The 23,996-nt window shown below is 46.6% G+C and overlaps 3 protein-coding genes across 3 annotated transcripts in view; all 3 read left to right on the plus strand.

Moving 5' to 3' along the window:
- LOC306804603 (uncharacterized protein) overlaps window positions 1-3,543 on the plus strand; it is a gene marked incomplete at both ends in the record, with an annotated part of 32,351 nt that extends 28,808 nt beyond the window's left edge. Inside the window, 5 exons of the mRNA XM_079311393.1 lie at window positions 704-805; window positions 1,170-1,272; window positions 1,547-1,603; window positions 1,843-1,973; window positions 3,439-3,543. Coding sequence (XP_079167519.1) covers window positions 704-805; window positions 1,170-1,272; window positions 1,547-1,603; window positions 1,843-1,973; window positions 3,439-3,543 — 498 coding nt within the window. The remainder of the gene's footprint in view (window positions 1-703; window positions 806-1,169; window positions 1,273-1,546; window positions 1,604-1,842; window positions 1,974-3,438) is intronic.
- Window positions 1-23,996, plus strand: part of LOC306804242 (maestro heat-like repeat-containing protein family member 7) — a gene marked incomplete at both ends in the record, with an annotated part of 82,365 nt that overhangs the window by 40,389 nt on the left and 17,980 nt on the right. The gene's annotated exons all lie outside the window — the stretch shown is intronic.
- Window positions 19,120-23,406, plus strand: LOC306804228 (secreted phosphoprotein 24-like; the record flags this gene model as incomplete). The annotated part of the gene is given in 6 exon segments (XM_079310547.1): window positions 19,120-19,159; window positions 19,162-19,221; window positions 19,224-19,227; window positions 19,323-19,446; window positions 20,282-20,525; window positions 23,396-23,406. Coding segments are annotated over 6 exon segments (483 nt in total).

Raw genomic sequence — 23,996 nt, forward strand, 5'->3', positions numbered from 1 at the left:
CCAAGTGCTTTGGGATAGGCCTTTGGCTTGCAGGGTCTGACACAGCAGGGTGGTGTTTCACAGACCTGTGTTCCACACAGGCCAGAAAAATGTGCAGCCTGACTGAAAGACTTGTGGAGCTCCTGCGGGACACAGATGGAGAGACAGTTAGGATGACAGTCATGGTACTCAGCTTTATAGTGTTGGAACACGACATGCTGAAACCCAGCCCCATCACCCTGCAGCTGGCTGAGGCGCTTCTGCCACTCTTTGACCACGTAAGGTTCAGTGCCCCTGCCACGGCCACTGGGAGAGGACAGGACACTTTGTGCTCTGGGGATTTGCAGGTCAGTGCACAGCTGAGCCCCACGCAGCTGATGCTGAGGACTTTGTTTCTTCCTTTCATGTAGGAAAATAGCCAGGTGCAACTGGTGTCCATATCGCTCTTCCGAACATCAGTGGTTCATCTAATGAATAAAGAAAAAAAGGCCCTGAAGACACATGTGTGGCAGAGCCTGCTCCCACTCTTCTTTCACTGCCATGATAAGAATCAGCGTGTGGCAGGGGTGAGGACTCGTGGGCCGCCAGTGTCCCCCTGGGGGAAGTATGGCTGCTTCCTGCCCTGGTGCCTGGCTGGCTGCAGCCTCCTCCAGGCCTTGGCACAGGGACACGGCTCCTGTGCCCTGAGCTGCGGTGCCATCTCCACATCTCTGCTGCTCTCCAGGCCTCTCAGGAAACACTGGTTTGTGTGACCGAGTTCTTGAAGAGGAGGGATCTCATGCAGCTCGTGAATACAGTGGAGCTGTGGAAGTTGGCCGAGTGCCTGGTAAGGACAGCCTGGAAGCACCAGGCTCAGGCTGGAGAAGCCCCCTGAGCGCGGCGCTCACTGTGTGCGCTTGGCAGCTGAGGCCCTGCCCAGCGCCACACGCAGGGGCCGCACGGGCTCTTCTCCAGGCTCCTGCAGTCCCGAGTCGGCTGCCCTCGGAGCCCCGGCCCAGCGGGGCTGCGGGGTGGGTCGGCACCGTGGCTCCCCGGGCAGCAGCCGGCCCTGTGCCCCTGCAGAGCCCGGCCAGTGGCTGCTGGCCGCACCTCAGAGCTGTGTGGGCAGGGGAGGCCGGGGCCGGGCGCGGGCAGCGCCTGCCAAAGGGCCAGAGCCCGCCCCGACCCTTCGCTCCCGCCGCTCTCTGCAGCTGGTAGAGGACAGGAGCCGAGCGGCCGAGCACCTGCGCCAGGCCCTGCCCTACCTGCGGAGCCCACAGGAGCCCCTGCGAGTGGCGGCCGTCAGGTTCATCGGTGAGCCTGGGCTCTCTCCCCGCCCCGTCGCAGCTCAGCCCCAGCCCCGCTGCTGCCCCGGCAGCTTCTGCCATCAGGGCCCGGCGCCGCGGAGCCCCAGCTGCTCTCGGAGCTGCTGCCGCCCTCTCACAGCCGTGCCCTTGGGCGGCAGCATGCGGCAAGGGCCCCGGCTGAGCCCTGCCGGGCCATGAGGGCCAGTGGCCACAGGGCTGGCAGCACCGCTGGTAGGGATCTGTGCCGCTGGGCAGAGCCGTGACAGGGTCTGTGTTCCCAGGGATGGCCGGGCGTTACCTGAGGGGGCAGCAGGAAGAGCTGCAGGTGCTCAATGAGGGTGAGTGAGGGCAGCGGGCTGTCAGCATGGCTGGCAGGAGCTGCAATCCCTGACCCAGAACTCACGGAGATTTCAGGGGCACGTGGGCGATTCGTGCCCAGCAGCTTCGGGCTGATCGCGGTGGCCCCTGCTCCCTCCTGGCCATGGCTACAGCAGGCTGGAATCACCCTGGCATACAGATCTCCTTGTGTCCCTGCAGATTTGGGATCTGACCCTGTCTCTGTTGCTTTCTCTTCCAGCTCTGAACGACATGGAACATGACAGCAGCGCTGCCATCCGAAGCCTGGCAGTTCAAACATTGCACATCCTCAGGGCAGTACAGAGAACTCAACATTCCATTTTCGATAATTTGCAAGATCATCTTCGCCGGGCATGGAGGACACGGCCCCATCTATTGTGCCTTGCTTGGCTGTGCTGTTGGAGATCTGGAGACAGCTGATCTGGGAGACTCTGTCTGCTAGGGCCTCCAGAGCCACCAGGGATTTTTTTTTTCATCAAGATTCTTCTTTTCTTCTTTTTGTTTTGCTTTAGTATGGTGTCAGGGTTTGACTTGGGTTTGCCAATTTTAATAGATTTAATTTCTTTTAGAGATAGGATGTAGGAGCAAAAACAAGGCAGGCTTAAAACTTAAAAGGAATTTATTAATTTATTCATTATTTTATTTATTTTAGTAATTTTTTTTATTATTAAATTAATTTATTAATAAAAGAAAAAAAAAAAATCAGAGCAAGACTTCCAGACTATTCCCTCCTCCTCCTTCCTGCATCCCACACATCTCTTAACAGCAAGATACAGAGAACACTTTAGTCAGTTATCCACTCAAACAATCATTTCAGTTTACTCTAGAGAGAAAAGTTCCCTTTTTTTTGGTTTAGGCTTAGGGGTGTCTTCACGTTCACAATCCACGTCCCCCTTGCAAATACTGCAGATTATGACTTCCATCTCCACAGTCCTTCCAGAGCTGTGTTATGGGTTATGTTACACACTTGGGGTACTACTTGTAAAGGCAGGCTGCTCAAAGACAAAATTCTCTTCATGTCTTTTTCTATTACATATCTCTGTCCATATTTCCAGTCTGTAAACAGAGAGCCCCATTTCCTCGAGGCAAAAGGTCCTCTCTTTTGAAGCACTTTAACCTCCCCAAGTACATTTCACAGTTCAAAGGAATTTTAGTGTAGTCACAGTCCCCTTATAGCCCACAAAGAAAGGTTTTCAGCTACTTATCAACGACATCTATTCAATCTCTTCCCATCTGGAAAGTTAACTTCATTTCGCTCACTTAAGTGGACTTCTTGCTTTACTCTTTTTCAATCCGGGGAGCTCAGGAGATCTAGTCTCATCAAGGCATTAAAAGGGTTAAACTTGCATCCAGAAAGCAAAGGAGCTGAACCAAGCCACACTGGGAAAAACGTGGCCGCAGGGATCACGTAGAAATAAAAAAAAAGCTGGACTTCTTTCTGCTGCAGTCAGCTGGAGGCCTCGCCTCTCAGAACGGAAGAAAGGAAAGGGCTTTGGTGGCTCCCCCATCCACCACACAGCCATGCCGCAATGAAAATAAAAACGAGCCGAGCCAAGCCCAGCCCTGCCAAGGCGAGCCAAGCTGCCATCCAAGCCAGGGCTGGGGGCCAGGACCCGTGCTGGGGCCCGCCGGGGCCGGGATCCGGGCCCTGAGCCAAGTGAAGCTGGGGCTGCTACCAGAGGCTACCTCACCTCCAGGGAGGCTGGAAGCCAAAAGACACTGATTCAGCTTTAGCAATGTGATTTCTGAAAGCGATATCACTTTTTAATTGCCCAAGCTGTCCACTACTAAATCAGCTCTCTGATTGGTCCCCCAGCTCACAGGAGAATCCCCCAGACACGGGACAGCCTTCTTGTTTGCGAGCTCTGTGCCGCTCTCCTCAGGCAGCTTCCCCCCTCCCACCCACCACACCTTCATGTGAAATCAGCATATAGGGAAATAAAGGATGTGTTATACTACATAGACTCACAGGATTTTTCATTTGCTGCCCAGAGTCTGCAGAGCATCGGGGAAGAGGGGGAGAAGGGTGCTTGTGCTCAGCAAGCTGCCCAGGTGTGCAGTGCTACAGGGAAAATGGCCAGAAGCCCCTTGGCCTTTGGTGGTTGTGCTGAAGCCTTTGTGCTGCCGACAGAGGGGTGGGCAGGGGCCGGAGCTGCGGGGATCCCTGCGAGACCGGTGCCTGGAGATGGCCACGACCCCTGTCCCAGCCAGGAACCGCCATCGGTGTCCTCCTGCCCGGGTGCTCCTGGCTGGATTGCTGAGGGCTCTGTGGTGCCTCTTGCTCGGGCTCCTCTGGAGCTCCTGTGGGGCTGCAGCACTGCTGCTGGGCAAGTTGGCAGGGCTGGGGGAGATCCTGATGTTGCCCGACAGTGAAGGAGAGACACGAAACAACATAGTTGTTTAGTGCGGTGCTTTATTGAGGGCCCTGGGGTCTGAGGACTAGCGTCCAAAGTCAGAGCCCCCCCCTTAGTTACATTTTCAGAGATTTAATACACTTTTAGAAGAATTACTTCACTCTTTGATCTTCTTGCTTCACTGCTCCTACATGGTTTTCTCAAGTTTTCTTCATTCCCTTTACATACCTTCTAGCAATAAATTGTTACAGTTTCTTTAGATATGTCTCATACATTATATCAGCTAGTTCCACACCAGTACGCACAGAGTCTGCCAACACAGGGCCTAGTTTATAAAACAACCTTTAGCATAACTACTGCAAATACTAAATTTATATATATATATATATAAAGTTTATCTACTTGCAACAAATCTCCCCTTTTGAGCATCACTCAATCTTCTTTGCAGGGATGCTCAAATATTCACATGGTCTCTATCTTGAAATTTCACCACCTGCACTGCATTTTTGTATGGAGGAGGTGATGTCACTGCAGCATGGGTAACTGCGCTGAGCAGTCTCCTGGTGTACAACCGCTCTTTGGTGATAACTCCTGTAAGACACTTAAAGACTCCAATAACAACTAATACAATGATCAATATCATGATAGCATATTGAATTATTGACGAGATCTATCCAGAAATTTGGAGCCCGAAGGATTGAAACAGAGCACCGACCCAATTATGTTCTGCATCTTTTTTTAATTCTTTAACCTTTCTTTCTACACTTTCCAATTGAGAGATGTCATTTTCTACATCAATTGTCACATTCGGGATATGGATACAACAATGGTCAATTTTATTACTGAGATAACCACACACTCTATGCTCCTTTAGCAATAGCATATCTAATGCCATTCTATTTTGTATTGTCATTCGAGTAGTTGCCTGCAATTGCAAATTCAGATTTCTAAAACCTTTCTTGGTGGCAGCAGCTAATCTTTCAGTTTGTCCCATTAATCGATAAATCATTTCTCTGTTTCTATAAGAGGCAATTGGTGCAAACAAGGATTCTAATACCCATCCAAATTTTACTCCACTGTCAGGTTCCTGCCATTGATCTTCTTCATTTTCTACTTCTCTTTTACTTCTTTTTACTTGAGGTTTCAATTTAGATTGTCTCCAAAAGGGACATAAGGTGGGAATTCCTAATGTGATTTGAGTGATTCTATTGGCATGTGAGTCATCCATAATCCATGTCCTAGTACCCATACCAAATTTCCCGGACTTCTCACTGTAGTGGTTTTGCAATTAACATCCTTTTTGTCAATTCCTGTCATTGAGTGATTGTATCCTCTGCATTCACATCCCAATTTTAATAACATTCTTACAGGCATGAGTCCTATTTCTAATTCTGGGGTATCACAAGTGTAAACCTTTGTACAACTCCAATTCTCATTTTGTTGCCGAAGTTGCTGGTGGGCGAATTGTAACATTGTCGGGCCCTTTGTGTGTTTGATTAATTTTTCCTGTCCATTGGATGCACCATTTGACTGTATCGATGTAACTGTAAGTTTCTAACAAGCTTGGTCCCCAAATTGTTTTCCATTCTTCTAAGGTAGTAAAGCGAGTATGGTTTTCACACACCTCTTCTTTGGTTACTTTTTCTCTTTTTACATACTTTCTATATACGGCTACATAATTGACTCTGACACCATACAATTTCCTGCCAATTTAGGATCATCGACCCAAGCATAGTATTCTGGTAACTGTTTACACTGTTCTTGTGTTAACTCTTGAGACACTATGGCACATACTTTCACCCACTCGGTAACCTTTTTCGGTATAATCTCACAATTCCATGTTATATTAGCAAAGGCATTTGGCATTTCAGTTATTGGTATTACTCCCCATGGGATAGGTTCTCCTGCTGCCTGTGGTAACGGCAAGCATGCTGTAATTTTGGAAACATTTTGGACTATTCCAAAATCTCTAATTTGTCCAATGACTAAATTTTCTTGTTTTGTACCTCTCTGGAATTCTGGGAACCTGCTTCTTATATTACTTGATACCTTTCGGACCTTTCTTGACCAAATTTGTCCTTGAGCTAATGACACTGTAGTCCTTGAGTGTACTCACCAAGCATCCTCAGCTACCCAACACCAATAAGTCCCTTCATCATTTTCCTGTACATCCCGCACAACTAATGTTAGAGAAAGTTCTAACTTTTTATCAGTGTAGTGTTTATCACTTTGAGGAAGATTACTTTTTTTAAACCACCATCTAAATTTTCTAAATTCACGATCTGCCTTCACTTTGCATTTTAAAATTGCTGACTGCCCCTGTGATACTCGGAAAACTTCATGTGTTGGTTTCATTTCCTGTCCTAGGTGTGTTTCAGCAATTACTTTTCTTTTTCCATAATTTGTGAACCATTTACAAATTACAACACAAATAATTTCTCCTTCCGAATTCCCTATCTTAGCCTCAGTATCATTTAGCCATCCAATTCCGTGTTGATCACCTAAAACTACATTAGTTTGTCCTTTCGGTTTTTCTTATTGGTCCAATTCTTTGTTTCGTTTCCACCAAGTTACTGAATATTTGTGTCCACACGAGCTTTCTGTGACTCAAGTACAATTAATTTTTAAAGGGGGTCCAACCCACATGTCAACTTCGGCTTTAAAAGGAGCAACTACCACTTTGTTTACACCACTTCTCCATTTTTCTACCCTAAGTGTGATCTGTTTGTAGTCAAAACTACCTTTCATTATTACTAAGCATGTAAACACATCGGTGTCATCTATGGCTACATTTGCAATTGTCAGAGTAGTGTTTCCAGTGTGTGTATCCTTATCCCAAATCGTGACAGTGCTACCTTTGTGCTCTCTATTTCCTCCTTTCCAATGTACAGTCATTTCACCGGCTCCAATTTCCTGGTCATTTTGGATTTTGCAGGTTAGGTTCACAGTCATTCCCTCCATTGCTCCGACCAATGATTCTGAAACAGAAACCGTTATCATTCCATTAGTGGACAAGGACCTTAAGATTACTAACAAAGCAATAACTAGCAACCTGGTACAGGTCGTATCTTCATTCGCATTGGGGATACGATTTGTGCTTCTTATTGGGCTGGGACCTTCTTGACTCATGTGTAGTTTATCCAACTGTCGATCCCTGCCACCTTGACCGCTGTAAACGTGGTCAAAATTACCAAGTACGGGCCATTCCATGATTCTCTCAGTGGCTCTGTGGACCAATTCTTTACATATACATTGTCTCCCGGTTGTATTCCATGAACCGGATTTTCCAGAGACAGAGGCTGATTCCACTGCAAAGCTCCCCGCAAAGAGCTGAGAATTCTGTTAAGAGACATAACATAATTAAAAATCACTCGAGCCCTCGATATATGTGGATCTCCTTTTAAGGTGGTAGCATGGTATGGTCTGCCATACAATATTTTATACGGACTCACTCCCATCTTTTCTCGGGGTTTAATCCTAACCCGTAACAATGCCAATGGTAAAGCCTGAGGCCACTGTAACTTAGCTTCTTGGCAGATCTTTTTAATTTGGCCTTTTAATGTCTGGTTCATTCTTTCTACCTGCCCACTAGATTGAGGTCTCCAAGGAGTATGCAAATTCCAGGTTATGTTTAGCATTCTGGCTACTTCTTGTACTATCGTAGCAATAAAATGGGGTCCCCTATCTGAAGATAATCCTAACGGTACTCCAAACCTTGGAATGATTTCTCTCAAAAGAGTCTTTACCACTTCCTTTGCTTGATTTGTCCTGCAAGGAAATGCTTCTGGCCACCCTGAAAAAGTACACACATAGACTAGCATATACTTATACCCTTGGGATCGTGGTAACTCTGAAAAGTCTACTTGCCAATAATCTCCTGGTTCTGGCCCTACTTGTAATTTCCCTAACTGAACTTGCTTCCTGACTACAGGATTGTTCTTTAAACACAATGGGCACATTGCATTCACTCGTTTTGCCAACGTTAACATCCGATTAGAGACTATTTCATTTCTCAAAAATTTCACCAATACATCTGCACCCCAATGACACTTGTTGTGCTCCGTGACTAAAATGGTTTTCATTATGTTTTCTGGTACCACCACTTGTCTCGTGCCTGTTACATACTATTCAGTAGAATTCTTTTGTGCTTTTAGCAACATTGCCAGTTTTTCGTCATCAGGTGCATATTGTGGCTGTTGAGTCAAATAGGGTGCCACAGGGTTTACCTTGGCTGGTATCAGGGCCATCTGAGGCCAAACCTGCCGAGCGGCTTCCCGGGCAGTGAAGTCGGCTAGACGATTTCCATTCCTTCTTCCTTTCGATGTCCTCGTACATGCATCACTGCTACTCCTTCTGGCCTGTGAACTGCTTAGAGCAGAGACAAGACTTCTTCACGATGTTTAATTAGAGTTCCCTGTGAATTAAGCAACCCTCTTTCTTTCCACAATGCACCATGAATGTGAATTACTCCAAAGGCATATTTTGAGTCAGTCCAAATGTTCACCTTTTTCCCTGTGCTCAGAGTTAAGGCTCTAGTTAGTCCAATGATTTCAGCTTTCTGTGCTGAAGTTCCAGGGGGTAGAGCCTTTGCCTCTACTACTTGTGTAACAGTCACTACTGCGTATTCTGTGTACCTGGTACCATTTTCCATAAAGCTGGATCCATCTGTGAACAGTTCCCAGTCCACCACTTTCAGCGGCGTGTCCTTCAGATCTGGGCAGCTGGAATACACTTGTTCTATTACTTCCACACAGTCATGTGCGAGCTCCTCTCCCTTAGCTTCACTGCGGAGAAACTCTGCTGGATTGACATGGTTAGTTGTCTCTAATTCCACATCATCTTGTTCCCTCAGGATGGCCTGGTACTGTAACATTCTACTAGATGACAACCAATATGGCCCTTTTTGTTTTAAGACTGTCAAAACCATATGGGGACCATATACAGTCATTTTTCCCCTTAATGTCAACTTCCGAGCTTCCTGTATTTGCAATACAGTAGCTGCCACAGCCTTCAAGCAGGATGGCCACCCAGAGCTCACTGGGTCTAATTGCTTCGAGAAGTACCCCACCGGCTGTTTCCAGGATCCTATTTTCTGAGTCAACACACCAATTGCCAATTGCTGTCTCTCATTCACATAGAGCTGGAAAGGTTTATTTAGGTCTGGGAGCCTTAAAGCAGGTGCTTCCTTTAGGGCCTGTTTTAAGTCTTGGAATGCTTTCTCCCGGGCAGGGGTCCACTCCAATCTCTGTTCTTTTAAGGCCTCATATAGAGGTTTTGCCATAAGTCTAAAATTCAATATTCATAATCTACACCAGCCCACCATTCCAAGAAATGATCTTAACTCTTGATGATTCCTGGGGAGTGGAATTGAACAGATTGCCTCTACTCGGTTCACGCCCAAACGGCGTTGTCCTTGGGTGAGTTCACATCCCAAGTATAGCACACTTCCACGAACCAATTGGGCTTTTTCTTTTGAGACTCGGTACCCTGCCTGTCCCAGCATGTTTAACAAAGCAATTGTCAAAAGAGTACACTTCTCTTTCTCTTCCGTAGCAATTAATATGTCATCTACATACTGCAGGACTGCATAAGAGAAAGGAGGCTCCTTTGCCTGTGTCGTTTTCCATTCCTCTAATTCCTTTGCGAGCTGGTTACCGAAGATGGTTGGACTATTCTTGAAACCTTGTGGGAGTCGAGTCCAGGTGAGCTGTTTCTTGCGTCCTGTAGCTGGATCATCCCATTCAAAAGCAAAATACTTCATACTCTCTTCAGCCAATGGAATGCAGAAGAAGGCATCTTTCAAGTCAATCACAGTAAACCATTTAAATTTCTCTGATACGGATGTTAACAGAGTATAAGGATTGGCAACCACCGGGTGAATGTCTTTAACTATTTCATTAATGGCTCTCAAATCCTGCACTAACCTGTACTTACCATTTGGTTTCCGAACTGGAAAAATTGGGGTATTATATTCCGATTCACATTCTTTTAACAATCCTAACACTGTGAACTGAAAAATCATCGGGGCTATTCCCTGTTTAGCTTCTAATTTAATGGGGTACTGCCGTACCCTTACTGGCTTTGCCCCTTCTTTTAATTCTACTACTGCTGGGGGAGCTGCTTTCGATTTTCCAGGTATCCCTGATTCCCATACCCATGGCACAACTGCTTGCTCTATCTCAGCTGGGACAGGCTGTGGATCCACTTTGCTCATCACAAATATTTTCCCAATCTCTTCATCTGGAATTTCTAATTTCACCCGTCCATTTTCAAATATAATCTTAGCATTTAGAATAGATAACAAGTCTCTTCCAAATAAAGGTTCGGGGCAATTTGGCATGTACAAAAATCTATGGTCTAATTCTTTCTTTCCGAATCTCAAACTCATAGGTTGCAAAAAGGGTCTCTCTTCTACCTGTCCCATAGCCCCTACCACTTGGACTGTTGTGTCGCTTAAAGGTCCCAATCGCTTATTTAAAACCGAATGTACTGCACCAGTGTCTACCCTAAATACCTGTTCTTCTCCGTCCACCTCGATCCTGACCTTCAAATCCTGATCTAGTCAGCTTTGACTCTGATTCTGATAGCTCCCCATCATCATTATTTGGGCTTGAGCGGCATCTACTGGCAAAAGAGGGTAGCTAGGAAAGTTACCATTGTTTCCGCCCCCTCCTCTCCCAAGCCCTATTCTTGCGGGGCACTCATTTTTCCAATGTCCCAGTTGTCTACAAAAAGCACACTGATTTGGATCCAAACTTCCTTGTCCAAAATTTCCATTATTTCCCGGGTAAAAGCCTCTACCTCTGCCGCCAAATCCCCCACGACCTCTGCCCCTATTTCCTTTACCTCTACCACGTTGTCCTCCTGTTTGCTGTATTAATGCCAGAATACTAGCCTGCTGACGCTTGGCCGTTTCCTTTTCCCTATTATTGTACACTTTCCATGCAGTTTCCAATAACTTTTCTAACCTCCGGGTATCCTCTCCCTCTAACTTCTGCAATTTCTTTCTGATATCATCCTGAGATTGCCCAGTAAACAACAAAGCTATTTGTAATTGCCCAGCCTCCGACTCCACATCCAGACTAGTAAACCATCTAGCTGCCTCTTTCAGCCTTTCTAGAAAAGCCGAGGGGGACTCATTTTTCTCCTGCTTGACCGTATATAATTTAGGCCAGTTCAACGTCTTAGGCATTCTGCTTCTGACCCCTTCTATTACTAATTCTTGGAACTGTTTTAATCTGCGGTACCCTTCTCCAGTATTTGGATCCCATCCCGGATCATCCTGGGGAACTACTTCATTTACTGACAACCCCATTATTCTCTGGGTCTGGATATCTTCCCTAGCTTTTTCCTTAGCAGCTCTCAACACCATTTCCTTTTCAGTGGAATCCATCAATGTATCTAGCAGGACCTGCAAATCGTTCCAATCCAGATTCTGAGTTTTAACAACCATCTTTACCACCCGTGCAGTTCTTTCTGGATCTTCCCTATAACTTCCAGCTGACTGTTTCCATATAACCAAATCACTAGGTGAAAACGGTACCTTAACTATGACACGTTCCCCTCGGGGTCCAACCGCTTCCCTAAGAGGGGCAATTAATTGCGGCTCCATTTGGTTCTTCCGACCCTGCCGGGTACGGCAAGCCAGCGGAGTCCTCTGAATTTTACGGGAGGCACCTGGGGAGGGGGTTTGAGGACAAAGGGCTACTGAAAGCCGAGAAACCCCCAGAGTCCGTGGAGACTCCGTAGCTTCATCTTCTTCATCCTCATCACTCCCCCCCAACTCCTCCTCGCTTTATGATGGAGCAGAGGGACCCGCACGGGACGGACCAGCAACATGTAGGGACATATCCTCCTCCTTTTTATCCAACTTTACTACACAATCCACACACAATCCCTTTTTCTTACACCCCAGACATTTTTCCTTCTTATCTTGAAGCCCAATCATCAATATCTCACACTCTTTCAACCATTCCGGTTGCCTCCCCAAGTAATAAAACAAATCCAAGTATGGCATTTTATCCCATTTTTCATTATCTTTCAAATATTGCATTAGAGGAGTTATTTTTCCTTTGTCAATTGTCCCATTTAATGGCCACTCAGGTCCCCCTTCGGACCCATAAAGTGGCCACCAATGATTACAATAGTCAATCAACTTCTCCTTGATCAAACCTTCTTCAGAGAACCCCCCTTTCTTCCATTTTTTTAACAGACATCCCAAGGGAGTATTCTCCGGAACCTTCCCATTAGATTGCACCGATGCCTGGAAAGTTTTCAGCGGCATCATTCCCAAACAGAATAGACAGGAAAAGAAAGAAAAACTATGCAGAGAGAAAGATAGACCAGCCAACCAACCAACTTGTCACCCTCCGACGCCGCGGGGGAACAAGTGCCGGACCAGTGAAGCTTTCGCCTCGTCTTACAGCCGGCTTTACTCAAGACGTCTTTAGCCCAACCCGGCGGAGCCGATGCTTCGTCTTACGGGCAGGCACCCAGTACCAGAGAATAAAGCACCTTCGGGCTTACCTCCTGCAGTTGTCCGACAGGTGCGGGGTCGGGCACGAACCGATGACTCCCCGAGAATCACTCGGTGCCAGCGTGGAGTGGATCAGGACGCGAACCGCCCCAGCAGCCTTCGGATTCCTGCCGCGGTCGCCAGAAAACTCTTGCCCGACAGTGAAGGAAAGACACGAAACAAGAGAGTTGTTTAGTGCGGTGCTTTATTGAGGGCCCTGGGGTCTGAGGACTAGCATCCAAAGTCAGAGCCCCCCCTTAGTTACATTTTCAGAGATTTAATACACTTTTAGAAGAATTACTTCACTCTTTGATCTTCTTGCTTCACTGCTCCTACTTGGTTTTCTCAAGGTTTCTTCACTCCCTTTACAATCCTTCTAGTAATAAATTGTTACAGTTTCTTTAGATAAGTCTCATACATTATGTCAGCTAGTTCCACACCAGTACACACAGAGTCTGCCAACACAGGGCCTAGTTTATAAAACAACCTTTAGCATAACTACTGCAAATACTAAATTAATATATATATATAAAAAGTTTATCTACTTGCAACACTGAGGGCAGGGAGCACTGGGAGGCCATGAAGGGATCAGGGGCTGTGGAGGCCCTGATGGGACACGGCAGTGGGAAGGCACGACGGGCACATGTGAGGGAGTGGGTGGCTTTAGGCACAAAAATTAACACTGTTTATGAACAGGCTGCGATCGCAAAGGACGAGGCCGCGGAAAAGCACAGAGCCCTTATGGGAGGCCGCCCGGCGCTCCGCCCTGAGGGGTGCACACAGCGGCTCCGAGCTCCCTCCCCGCGACTGAGGGGAGCGGCGGGGCGGGGCCGCCCGCGCCTGGGCGGAAAACGCCGCCTGCAGCAGGGAGCGGGGACCCGCCCGCCCCTCCCGTGTCCCTCAGGGCGCCCACGGCCCCTCCGCGGCCCTCGCGTCTCTTCGGCCGATGGCGTGTCCGCTCAGCCACGCGTGGCGTGCCCGGTTCCCCTCAAGCGGCGCTCACGTTTCCACAGTGACCCTGACGTGCCCTGAGGAACAGGACAGACACCTGCCTCCCCTCAGGGACGCCCAGGTCAGCTCAGTGGCACGCAGGGCATCTGCCATCCACTTCCCCCTCAGTGATCCCTGTGTCCCCTCAGCTGCATGCAAGGCACTGTGTGCAATTCAGTGACCTTCATGACACCTCCCCTCAGTGGCCACGTTCGAGGGCAGACTCCCACAGGCAGGTGTCCCAAGGCAGCGGCATCGGTGCCACCGTGAGAGAGAGACACTTATGGGACACGAGCCCTGCGCTGCAGCTGCCCTCCCTCTCCTGCATTCAGGCTCCTTAAAGACACGTGTCTCAGCTTTGAAGCTAAATCCTGGACTTGCTGGAACAAAGGAAGAAGCAGCAGATGCTGAAGAAAAGCAGGGGTTCCTATGGCTCTGTTTTACTCCCCATTTGGGGAATCACAGAATGCCAGAGCATTTTGTGTTGGGAAGTATCATCAAGATCATCCAGTTCCAACCACCCTGCCATGGGCACAGGTGGTACGCACGCACAGCTGTCACTAGAATTGGAAGAACTCTTTTCCACGTTTACCTTTTCCTCTCCTGGATTTCAAGTTAACATGAAAAAATCAGCCGGTTACAGCTGAATTTTGTAGCTCATAGGACTAGGAATAGAAGTCTCCAATGGGCCATGGAGTGTCCACTCAGCCTTTGTTAGATCATCCAGTTGGAGCTCAGCCCAGTGCAGCCCAGGCACAGGCACCAGGTAGGTCCATTTCAGCATCCCAAAGTGTTTGTGGCTTCCTGAAGCTCCTGAATCCATTCTTGAATTCCCACTTACTGCTGTGCAGGACATGACAACACAGGAATAGCCTTTTTGGCTTAATCTTGGCTTTGCCGCTCCTGCCTAAAGTAATAGTCACGAGTATATGTTGATGTCAAGGTGTAGCTGAACATCAGGGACTATTTCTGTAGTGTCCGAAACAAAAACCTTTTGTGACAGTTAAGACATTCTAAAATCCAGGATGAAGATGAGAGCTTTGGTATTTTAGAATCCCAGAAATTTTGACATGGTCATGGATTTTAATGATAATGTGGAAATGACAAAAATATTAAAACTTGTTTTCATTGGCAACCCCTTTGAAATGGGATCAGCACACTTAGAGGGGACAGGGTATGACACTGGGAACAGTACTTGGCAGTTAATGGCTTCAGATGTGGGAGCTTAATGTTTTGCCTGGGTTCGCCCAGGAGTTCAGGTTTTCCCAGGACTTTGACCGACTGGGCATTGCAGCTAAGTTTCACTAAATGCAGAAGGATGTAACACCATAGCTTCTGGAGAATGTGTCTAGGGATAAGGAGAAAACCTTGAAAATTATCATCAATCTCTGGAAAACTTATTTTAAAAAATTAAAAACAGATGTAGCCCTGTGACTTTTCAGGCATGACTCTTTGGGTCTGGAGGAAATGTTTGCCTTGCATCAGCTACAAATCTGTGGCAATGACCCTGTAAGAGTTGTTCTTTCTGACCTGGCAGGCACAGGAAAGTCTCTGAAACTTCAAATATTTGAAGTTTCAAAGGCTGAAAGTAATGAAGTGAGGTCTCTGGGATTCTGGTGCAGGCTGTGATGTTCCAGAACACCCATCTAGTATGTGTTCCTGTGGTTTTGTTTGCTGCAACCTGTGCTTTTTGTTGCTTCATTCTGAAAATTTGCCTCCTGCAACACCAGGAGGAGTTAGGGAGGGTGAAGTTGTGCCCATTGGAGCTGCAGTACCAAAAGGAGCACATACTGCATAAAATCCCAGAATCATTTCAGTTGGAAAAGATCTCCAAGACCTTCCAGTCCAACCTGTGCCGGAAAAGATCTCCAAGACCTTCCAGTCCAACCTGTGCCCAATGCCCACCTTGTCCCCAGCGCAGAGCTCTGAGTGCCACGTACAGGTGTTTCCTGAACACCTCCAGGGTTGGGGACTCCAAACCTCTCTGGACAGCCCCTTCCAGTACCTGACACCCTTTCCATGGAGAAATTCTCCTGGTGTGCACCCTGAGCCTGCCCTGCCCAGCCTGAGGCCGTTCCCTCTCCTCCCGTCCCTGTTGCCTGCAGCAGAGCCCAGCCCCGGCTGTCCCCTCCTGTCAGGGAGCTGTGCAGAGCCACAAGGGCCCCCTGAGCCTCCTTTGCTCCAGGCTGAGCCCCTTCCCAGCTCCCTCAGCCTTTCCTCATATGACCTGAATGCGTGGCAGAGGGTACCAGCTTAGGACTGTGTGTGAGCAGTTAGAGAAATTGGAATCTCAAAGGCTTCTTCTCCTTCCCAGGGGGTCAAGGGCTGGAGAATATTCAGCAGCCCACGGGCAGTGTCTACATGGGCTGTATGATTTTCTGCCTATAGCTCAAAGAGACACATAGATGAGCTATGAAGGGAATCAAAGCTGAGACTGTTGTGTCTGAAAATTATGGATCAGGTCTCAAATCCTCTGTTAGTCTGAGCAAAATTTAGAAGCCTTTCTCCTGCCTCTATCAGCTGATGTCAATGTAAGTCTTCTGCAGGTGTGGCGAGGTTACTCAGAAAATCATCGAACGCTTTGGGTTGAAAAGGATCTGAAAGCCCATCTCCTTCTGATCCCCGCTGCCATGAGCAGGAACACTTTCCACTATCCCAGGTTTCTCCAAGCCCCATCCAACCTGCCCTGGAACACCTCCCAGGATGGGGCAGCCGCAGCTTCTCTGGGCACCCTGTGCCAGGGCATCACCACCCTCACAGGGAGGATCTCTTCCCAATATCCCACCTAAGCCTGCTCTCTGACAGTGGGAAGCCATTCCCCCTTGCTCTGTCATGCCATGCCCATGGTGAAGAATTTCTCAGAAATCTTCTGATTTTGCTAATGGCTCACCACAAAAGCTATGGAAAAACAGAGCTGTGGTAAATTCACAGCAGTGAATTTTTCTTTTATCAGAAGAGACATCATTAACTTTCATCTGTCATCTGAATGTCCAGAAAACAAGGGATCAGTAGTTTCTCAGTGCCTAGAGTACTGTTTAGACTGTTTTCAGCATACAGGCATGTGATGCTGCTGGATGATTTACATTATAAAGGAAAATGCGTCTTGTAATTACCAAAATTTCACTCACAAAGAGAAATTATTGTTCCAGTTGTCTGGGAACAGAGCTGACTTGATTGCTGGGACTGAATGGAGTCTGAAAATAGTCATCTAAGAGAGGCGCTTTAATTTCCTCATTCCTTAACTAAGGCCTGTTTGGTGTGTAGATTAAATTGGATACAACTCCCTCCCTCTGCTCCAAGCTGCCTTGGCATCTGGAACCTACTGGTGGTAGAGTCCAAGTTTAGTCCTGAAGCTGTCAATTCTCCATCTCACCTTTCATCACTTCTCTGTGTGCCATGGCAGTACTCACCACCTAGTGCTTCCCAGCAGTCCTTTTTGGCAAATGCTGGGAGCTGGGAACAAAGACAATGCGGTGAAAATCTCAGACCTCCCCAGAAACCCAGAACTTGAGTCTGAAAATGTAAAATTGGTTCCACTGCTTAAATATACTGAAAGTAGAGCTTCACGGAGCTGGAATAGCAAACATCTCTTCTCCAGGTGCTGTAAAGTCAGGGCTCTGCGAGGAACTTGAATTTCGTTAAACAATTTCCAAGTCCCGCTCAGCATTACTACAATCCTGCTGTCAGTATTTCTTAAGATGTGCTCTAAGAGGACAATCTTTAAACTCTGCAGTTGGCTCAGTATTTAAAACTACTCTTGGGACTGGCTACAACACTATGCCTCAGTGGTTGGGAAGGAATTTACATATTCAGCTTCTAGTGGAGTACTAACTGGTCCCAGCATACAAAAGGCAAATGGTTCTCTTCTTAGGAATGAAGTGGAAAGCTAAATATTATCCAGACCACTGCAGCAAGATGAAAAACAACAAGGATCTTGGGACTCTGCATGCCAAGGCCTCAATGTTTGAATGGTTTGAGTGGTGTAACTCCATCACCACCTCTGACTGATTGCAGAGAAAACCTGGCAGAGATGGGTCAAAGAGCTCACCTGAAGGTTTTCCCTTGCTTTGAGGCAGCCTGGTCTTGGCTCTGGCAGTGGGAAAGTCGGGCATGGCACAGCAGGCTGTTCCTGAGAGTCTCCACCTTGGTTTAAATCCTTTGCATTGTGGTGCTCTGGCGTGGCTGCAGCCACAGCAGAACATTCCTGGCTACAGGTGAGGGTGTCCAAGAGCTAGGAGAGAACCCCTTCAGCTGCATGGAACAAGGAGAATGGATGTAGAGAGAGTCTCTGGATTTTGACTGGGAAAAATTTCAAATGGCGTATTTGACCCAGTTCCCAATGCTGAAATCCAAGCTGGCTGGTTGTCCTAGGTTACAATATAAAGATGTGCCCAAAAGTATGTATTCTGCCATCATCTATGGGTGGGGCAGTGTTCTTTATAGTTTCTACAACCCACCCTTCCTCCACGGACACATCTTCTGTTGATGGGCCATTGAGTCCCACTGCATGACTGATAAAATTAGATCATCCCACTGGGAGATGCTCCACCTGCGGGGAGGAGCCAAACATTTCCTACCTAGATAGAAACTGAGATTTTGGAACACCAAAGCAGCCCTTACCCACTGGTTTCCAGAGGACAAGAGCTACCAGACCTTTCTATAGGATCACTACTTCAACAAGACCACTTCATCGGGACTTCTACCACCACCCTAATTAGCGAGGTGTCAGGTTGTATTCTGGCTCTGTCAGTGGTTTTTCCTTTATACTATTGCATGTATTTTATTTTTCTCTTTTTTCCTATTAAATTGTATTTCTGATTTGGAGTCTCTCACTGGTTTTGCTTTCAAACCATTACACTGGTAAAAAGTACCCACCCTTTTCTCTTTTTGCTTACAAGCAGGAGGAATTTGATGCTTTTCCTTATTAAATTTGAGCCTCCCACAAATTCTTCTGTTTGGGAAGTTCTTAAAATGACCCCATGCCACAGAATTCAAGTGGAACTGCAGTTTGAAGGTTAATGGAGGAATTTCACTCATGGGATCTTCAGAATGTACATGGTTCCACCCATCTCTGCCTTGTGAACAGGCAGCAACAGGTGAGCTTGCTTGAAGGCAGCAGTTTCCAACATCATTTTCCAAAAATCCCATTAACCTTTGGGCTGAAAATTCATGCCCCAGTGATCTGCAATGTGCCTCGTGTCTAGGAGGTTTTCTCATGGGTGCTTCTGTCTGCAGGGTGATGGTGGCAGTTCCTCATGGGTGAATTCTCCTCTGGTGCTCAGGAATCCTCAGGGAATGCCACCTTGGAAGTGCTTCCAGTTGCTGCCAAGACATGAAGATCCTGGGTCCAGGTCCTGGCTAAGGACAGGGTTGACTCACCCTGTGGAAAACTAATGGCTAAAAGAGAACAAAATAACCAGATTGTGCCTTTGGCTATGAACATACCAGGAATTCAGTCATTGGAAAAAGGCACTGCATCTCATGGCTTATCAGAGAATTACTGCTAAATGGAGAAAAGCTGACAACAAATATTTACCCTGGGATCAACTCTGTTTGAAGTGCAATGTTTGGAGCAGAGCTTGGACATGGAGAGGTCAGGCATAGGATCAAGGCGGCATTTATATAAAGACAGAGAGATATGCACTGGGAATCCTTGCTTGTAAAGGGAAAAGACTGGAGGATTTTGAAAGACACACTATGCAGATCTTAATTTTTGTCCTCACACTGGGCGTTTTCTCATGTTCAGGTAAGCTGGAGCCTCGTCCTCCTTCTTAGGGTGGTTTTGGGGGGAAAAGCACATGCCTACAATGAACTTCTGATGGAATTGTGCCTCCCTCTCAGGTTTCCAGTGTATGACTATGCCCTCCCTGTCGCAGAAGAGGCTCTCAATGCTTCCATTGCACGGATCAATTCCCAGTCATGGAGCAGAAACCTGTATGGTGTTGTCAGGAGCCGAGTCATGGGAGTAAGTACGCACTCAATGGAGATCCTGTACTTAAAATGAGCTTTTCTGGGATAGAAAACTCTTTTCCAGTCCTGGAAACCCAGATTTAGTTGGAGTTGGTTTGAGAGAGCATGGATTTGGGTCACTCTCTGAAGTTATGGTTTTAGTAACCTAAATGTCTTTTGTATGGAAGTTTGTAATTAAAATATTTTAGGAATTCAGACTTTTCACACCTAGAGTAGAAGTCCTTGAGGGTTGTAGGATTTTGTTCAAGAGTGATGTTTCAATACCTCCAGCTAACTGCTTTTCTTTGGGCATCAAGCAGCCTGGTTCATCTGAAGCTTTTTGCTTCAGATTAAACACCCACACAAGACAGGATTCTTTCTCTGATCTTTATTTATGTCATCTGTCTCTATGCACCAATTCTGGTTTAAAGTTGCTGGGGTCTTAAGTGCAAGCAGGAAACCCCTATCTGTTTTAATTTGTGGTGCTCAGAATTATACTGAATACTCCCTGAGTTAAGGAGTTAAAATTTCTGTATTTAAAGTTATAATGTCCATGCTCCTGAACACCTGCAGAACTTTTCTGTTTCTACAGGTGGCCTGTAGAAAGTCTTCTGCAAGAGTGAATGTCAAGCTGATGTATGGGTCTGTACAGTTTGGATTAAACCCCCCAAGTATTTACAAGTAGTGGGAATTTGTTAGGGGGTTTTTTGGGAGGGCACTGCTCTTATATGTTTGGTTTTTTTTCAGTCTCTCATCTCAACTGGTCAATTTAGCATTGGTTGGACTATGAGAAAGAGAAAAGAATAACCAAAAGGACTAATGATGTGTTGTGTTGACACTGATTTCTCCAGGTGGACACGTGGGACGGCGATACTTATGGGTTAGATCTGCGGTTCAGTATCCGAGAGACCGTGTGCACCAAAGCTTCGGGGACAGACCCCTTCACCTGTGACTTCAGAACTGGGCCTTTGGTGGTGAGTGCCCCTGCTAGGAATGGGAAGCCTCCCCTCCCTCTGTGCAGCATCTTCTCAGGATGCTGCTGGTGCTGGGAAATGAGGAATGTCTGGCTGCTTTTGACACAACCTGCAGCATGGAGTGGGTGTCGGGGGGAAGGGTCACTGGTGGGAAACTCTTTTGCCTGCTCAATAGGGAGGGTAGCTGAAAAGAGGATTTGTGTCTGAAAGCAGTGTGTAGTGAAGTTATGTATGCTTTTGGGGCCAAGTCCTAGAAGGAATGGCTTGTTCTCTAAGGTAAGAGGGTAGAAGAGCTGGCATTTCACTTGCTTTTACCTATCTGGACACTGCATAAAGGGTTATCTTCCCGTGCTGTGCAGATACCCCCTCTGTGCTGGCAGTGCTGGTCTCTTTCTGATTTTTCACTCTCAGCCTGAAGTAAAAAGGCTCTTGATACAGCTCTTGCTCCCCTCTGAGTCCTAATTTACCACTTTTGGTGGAAATACTTTTGGTGGAATTATTTTGAGTCTGGACTTCTCTGTTACTTGTGCCAAATCACCTCTCTGCTCAGGCGTGTAAGTAGGTGGCACCACACAGAATTGTTGGTTATTGCTTTGCAATTTTCCTTTAAAAACACAACTGTTGGCTGCTACAGTGTTATCCCTGTATCCTAAACTGACACCATCCCCCTCTTCTTCTTGGGGCAGTATGTCCATGTGCGGATGTGTTTCCTAAACTTGAATGCAGGTTTTGCTACACTTTTTTGTCAGATTGCAGAGGTAATACCTTTAAGGGTAGTTTAACTTCCAGAGCTGGAGTTGCCATTGGCATAGCCCTGCACAGTCCTTCTCATTGTGCTGAGCTGTTAAAAGGACGTGGAGGTTTTCTCCTGCCCCGAGCAGGCTCAGAGGTTTGTACAACAAACACGTAGTTGTGGAGCAGTAGCGTGTGTGTAGTCGTGTGTAATCGTTCCTGGGTTTCTTTCTCTTGGAATTTGTTTTTTAAACCCTTCTGCAGGGTCTCATCATCAATGAGACTCCTGTGAGAGGATTTGTATAGGATGTTTGGTCTGTGAGATTGGCCCTGTCCAAAGGAAAGAAAGGCTTTCATAAGCTGAAGGAGGAATTGAAAAGAGCACCTGCTCTGGGCCTGTCAGATGTGTCAGAACCGTTTTAGCTTTTCTATCTTGAGAGGCAAAGGATGGCTTTAGGAGCACTGGCTCAAACAATTGCCCATACAAGATAGGAGCAGCACACTTTTCAAAACAACTGGGTGAGGTCAGTAGGGGATGGTCTGACTGTCTGCGAGCAGTTGCTGCTCTTGTTTCAAATGCCCAGGAAGCCTGGAAATTCACTCTAGGACAACAAATAACTGTGTTTGTCTCACATTCAGTGGCAGCAGTTCTTGAGCAAATGGGTGGGCATTGGCTTTCACTCTCAGCATTCCTTAAATATCTTGCAGTTTTGATGCAGCAACATGGAATTACAAAACTAAACTCTTCTCTAGTTAATCCAACAGCCATTCCTGACTACTTATCAGAGAGACAATGAACATTTGTATCATAACAATCAAAATCATTAAGTCCATTTTATACCAGCAACCCAGATCTTAAAGAAACTTCAATTTCAGGAGCAGAATCTCAGTACACAGATGGGAGTGGCTTTGTAAGATGAACCAAAATCAGGATGTACGATTAGCACTGAGCAATATGGGATAGAAGCCCTACCTCTACGAGTCAGCTCAGAAGGCAGAGATAATCACTGTAACCTGTGCCCTCTGACCAGCCTGAGGAAAAAGCATCTAGTGATGAACAGTTTCCAAATATGCCTTCAGTGTAATACATGCCCATGAATGCGTTCAGAAAGAAAAGAGACTATTGACAGCTCAAGGAAAGCAGATAAAGTATTCTTAGGAAATCTCAAAATTGCCGGGGGCAGTACTTCTCCCTCAAGAGATCACAATTATGCAAACCAAAGGACATCAGAAAGGAGAAACAGACCCCAAAAGACGTAACAGGTTGGCTGACCAGGCTGCAAAAGAGTAGCAGAACAAAGCCATGCTGAGATTCAGGCAGTAATTCCCAAAGGTAAGGAACAATATGACAATGATATATATTGTATCCTCAGAAAGATGTAGAACTAGGAAAGAATTTGTGGGCAGAACAAAACCGTAATGTTTTTGAAACACCTCAGGGAGAGATAGTTATGCCTGAAAGAGCATTATGAAAATTAAGATGGAAGATGACATAATTGTATGCACTGGGAAGGCGATGCCTTACATAATTATTTGATAAGGACAATAGTAAGATGCAAGCTGTACTCTAGTGTAAAGCAGGTAACCCAAGGCTATGAAACAAGGTCTCAGAACCAATCCACAGACTAGGACTAGCGTTGAGCTTGGCACAATAGCAAGGGACAATATCCTGGACTTCACTGGCAAAATGACTTTTCTGAATTGCCAAGAAAAGGGGGGTATAAATACCTTCCACTACTAACTGATAGCTTCTCAGTGTGACCTGAGGCATTCCCAACTCAAACAAATAAAGGCAAAGAAGACATCAACATTTTGTTAAACAACATAATGCCCCAGTTCAGAGTGCTCTTAGACATCTCCTCCCATTGAGTACCACATTTCCTAGCAAGTATTGCACAGCAATTCTGCAAGTCTCTAAATCAACTGGCACCTACACATGCTGTAGTATTCCAGGTCAAGCAACCATCACCAAAGAAGAATTATACCCCAACGCTAAACCTTGGGAGGCATTTGTTAAAGTTGTGGTTATCCCCCTGAAAAAAGGTTCCAAAGAGTTATAGGATTGCCTATGTTAATGCTTCATGCATATTCCTAACCCTCATTTCCCAGCTAATTATCACCACTCCCAGTTCCTAGAATGTTCTCCCTTTCTTGGTGTTCCACCCATTGGACCCTACCTTCCCTTACTCCACCTCTGCACCACTTTCCCCTATACCACTGGACCCTAACCTCAACTCCACCCCCTCTCTTGCCCCATAGTTACACCCTGAGCCTCCCTCTATCTCTCTTTTTGACCACTGGCTCCTGAAGAGACCTTGTTCCCTTGGTCACCTGTGTTCGGACTTTTGGGCCTTGTCCTACATTTATTTTCATTATTATTAAAGTGTTTCAGGTTGCTGAATCATGGTCGCCGTACCGTTCTTCTTTAATTTTTGCCACTTTTGCCCTGATATCTGCAAACCCTAAAAAGTATTGCCAAGGACCACCCTCACCCCTTATAATTCTGTATTGGTCCCAGGCCAGTGGCCAGGTGGAAAAGATGAATTATCCAATACAACAACAGACAGTCAAAACTGGACAAGAGGCCAACACATCTCGGCCCCTGGCCCTACCTTTAACTTTATTACAGATTTGAGTATGGCCAAGAACAGAAGAAAAGCTGAATGCCTTTGAAATACTACAAAGAATACCAGATAAGTGTAACTATGAAGGGGAAGATACTGTACAAGTTGGGGAGGGGTATCTCCAGGACTGTGTTGTCCAACTAACACAACAGCTGCAGCAAGGTAATCAAGAGATTTTGAGCACATGAGCAAGAAGGTGCTCCCCTCCACAAATCCAGCCTGGAGACCAGATCTAC

The sequence above is a fragment of the Erithacus rubecula genome (genome assembly GCF_903797595.1).
Source record: "Erithacus rubecula genome assembly, chromosome: 8".
NCBI classification, from domain to species: Eukaryota; Metazoa; Chordata; class Aves; order Passeriformes; family Muscicapidae; genus Erithacus; species Erithacus rubecula.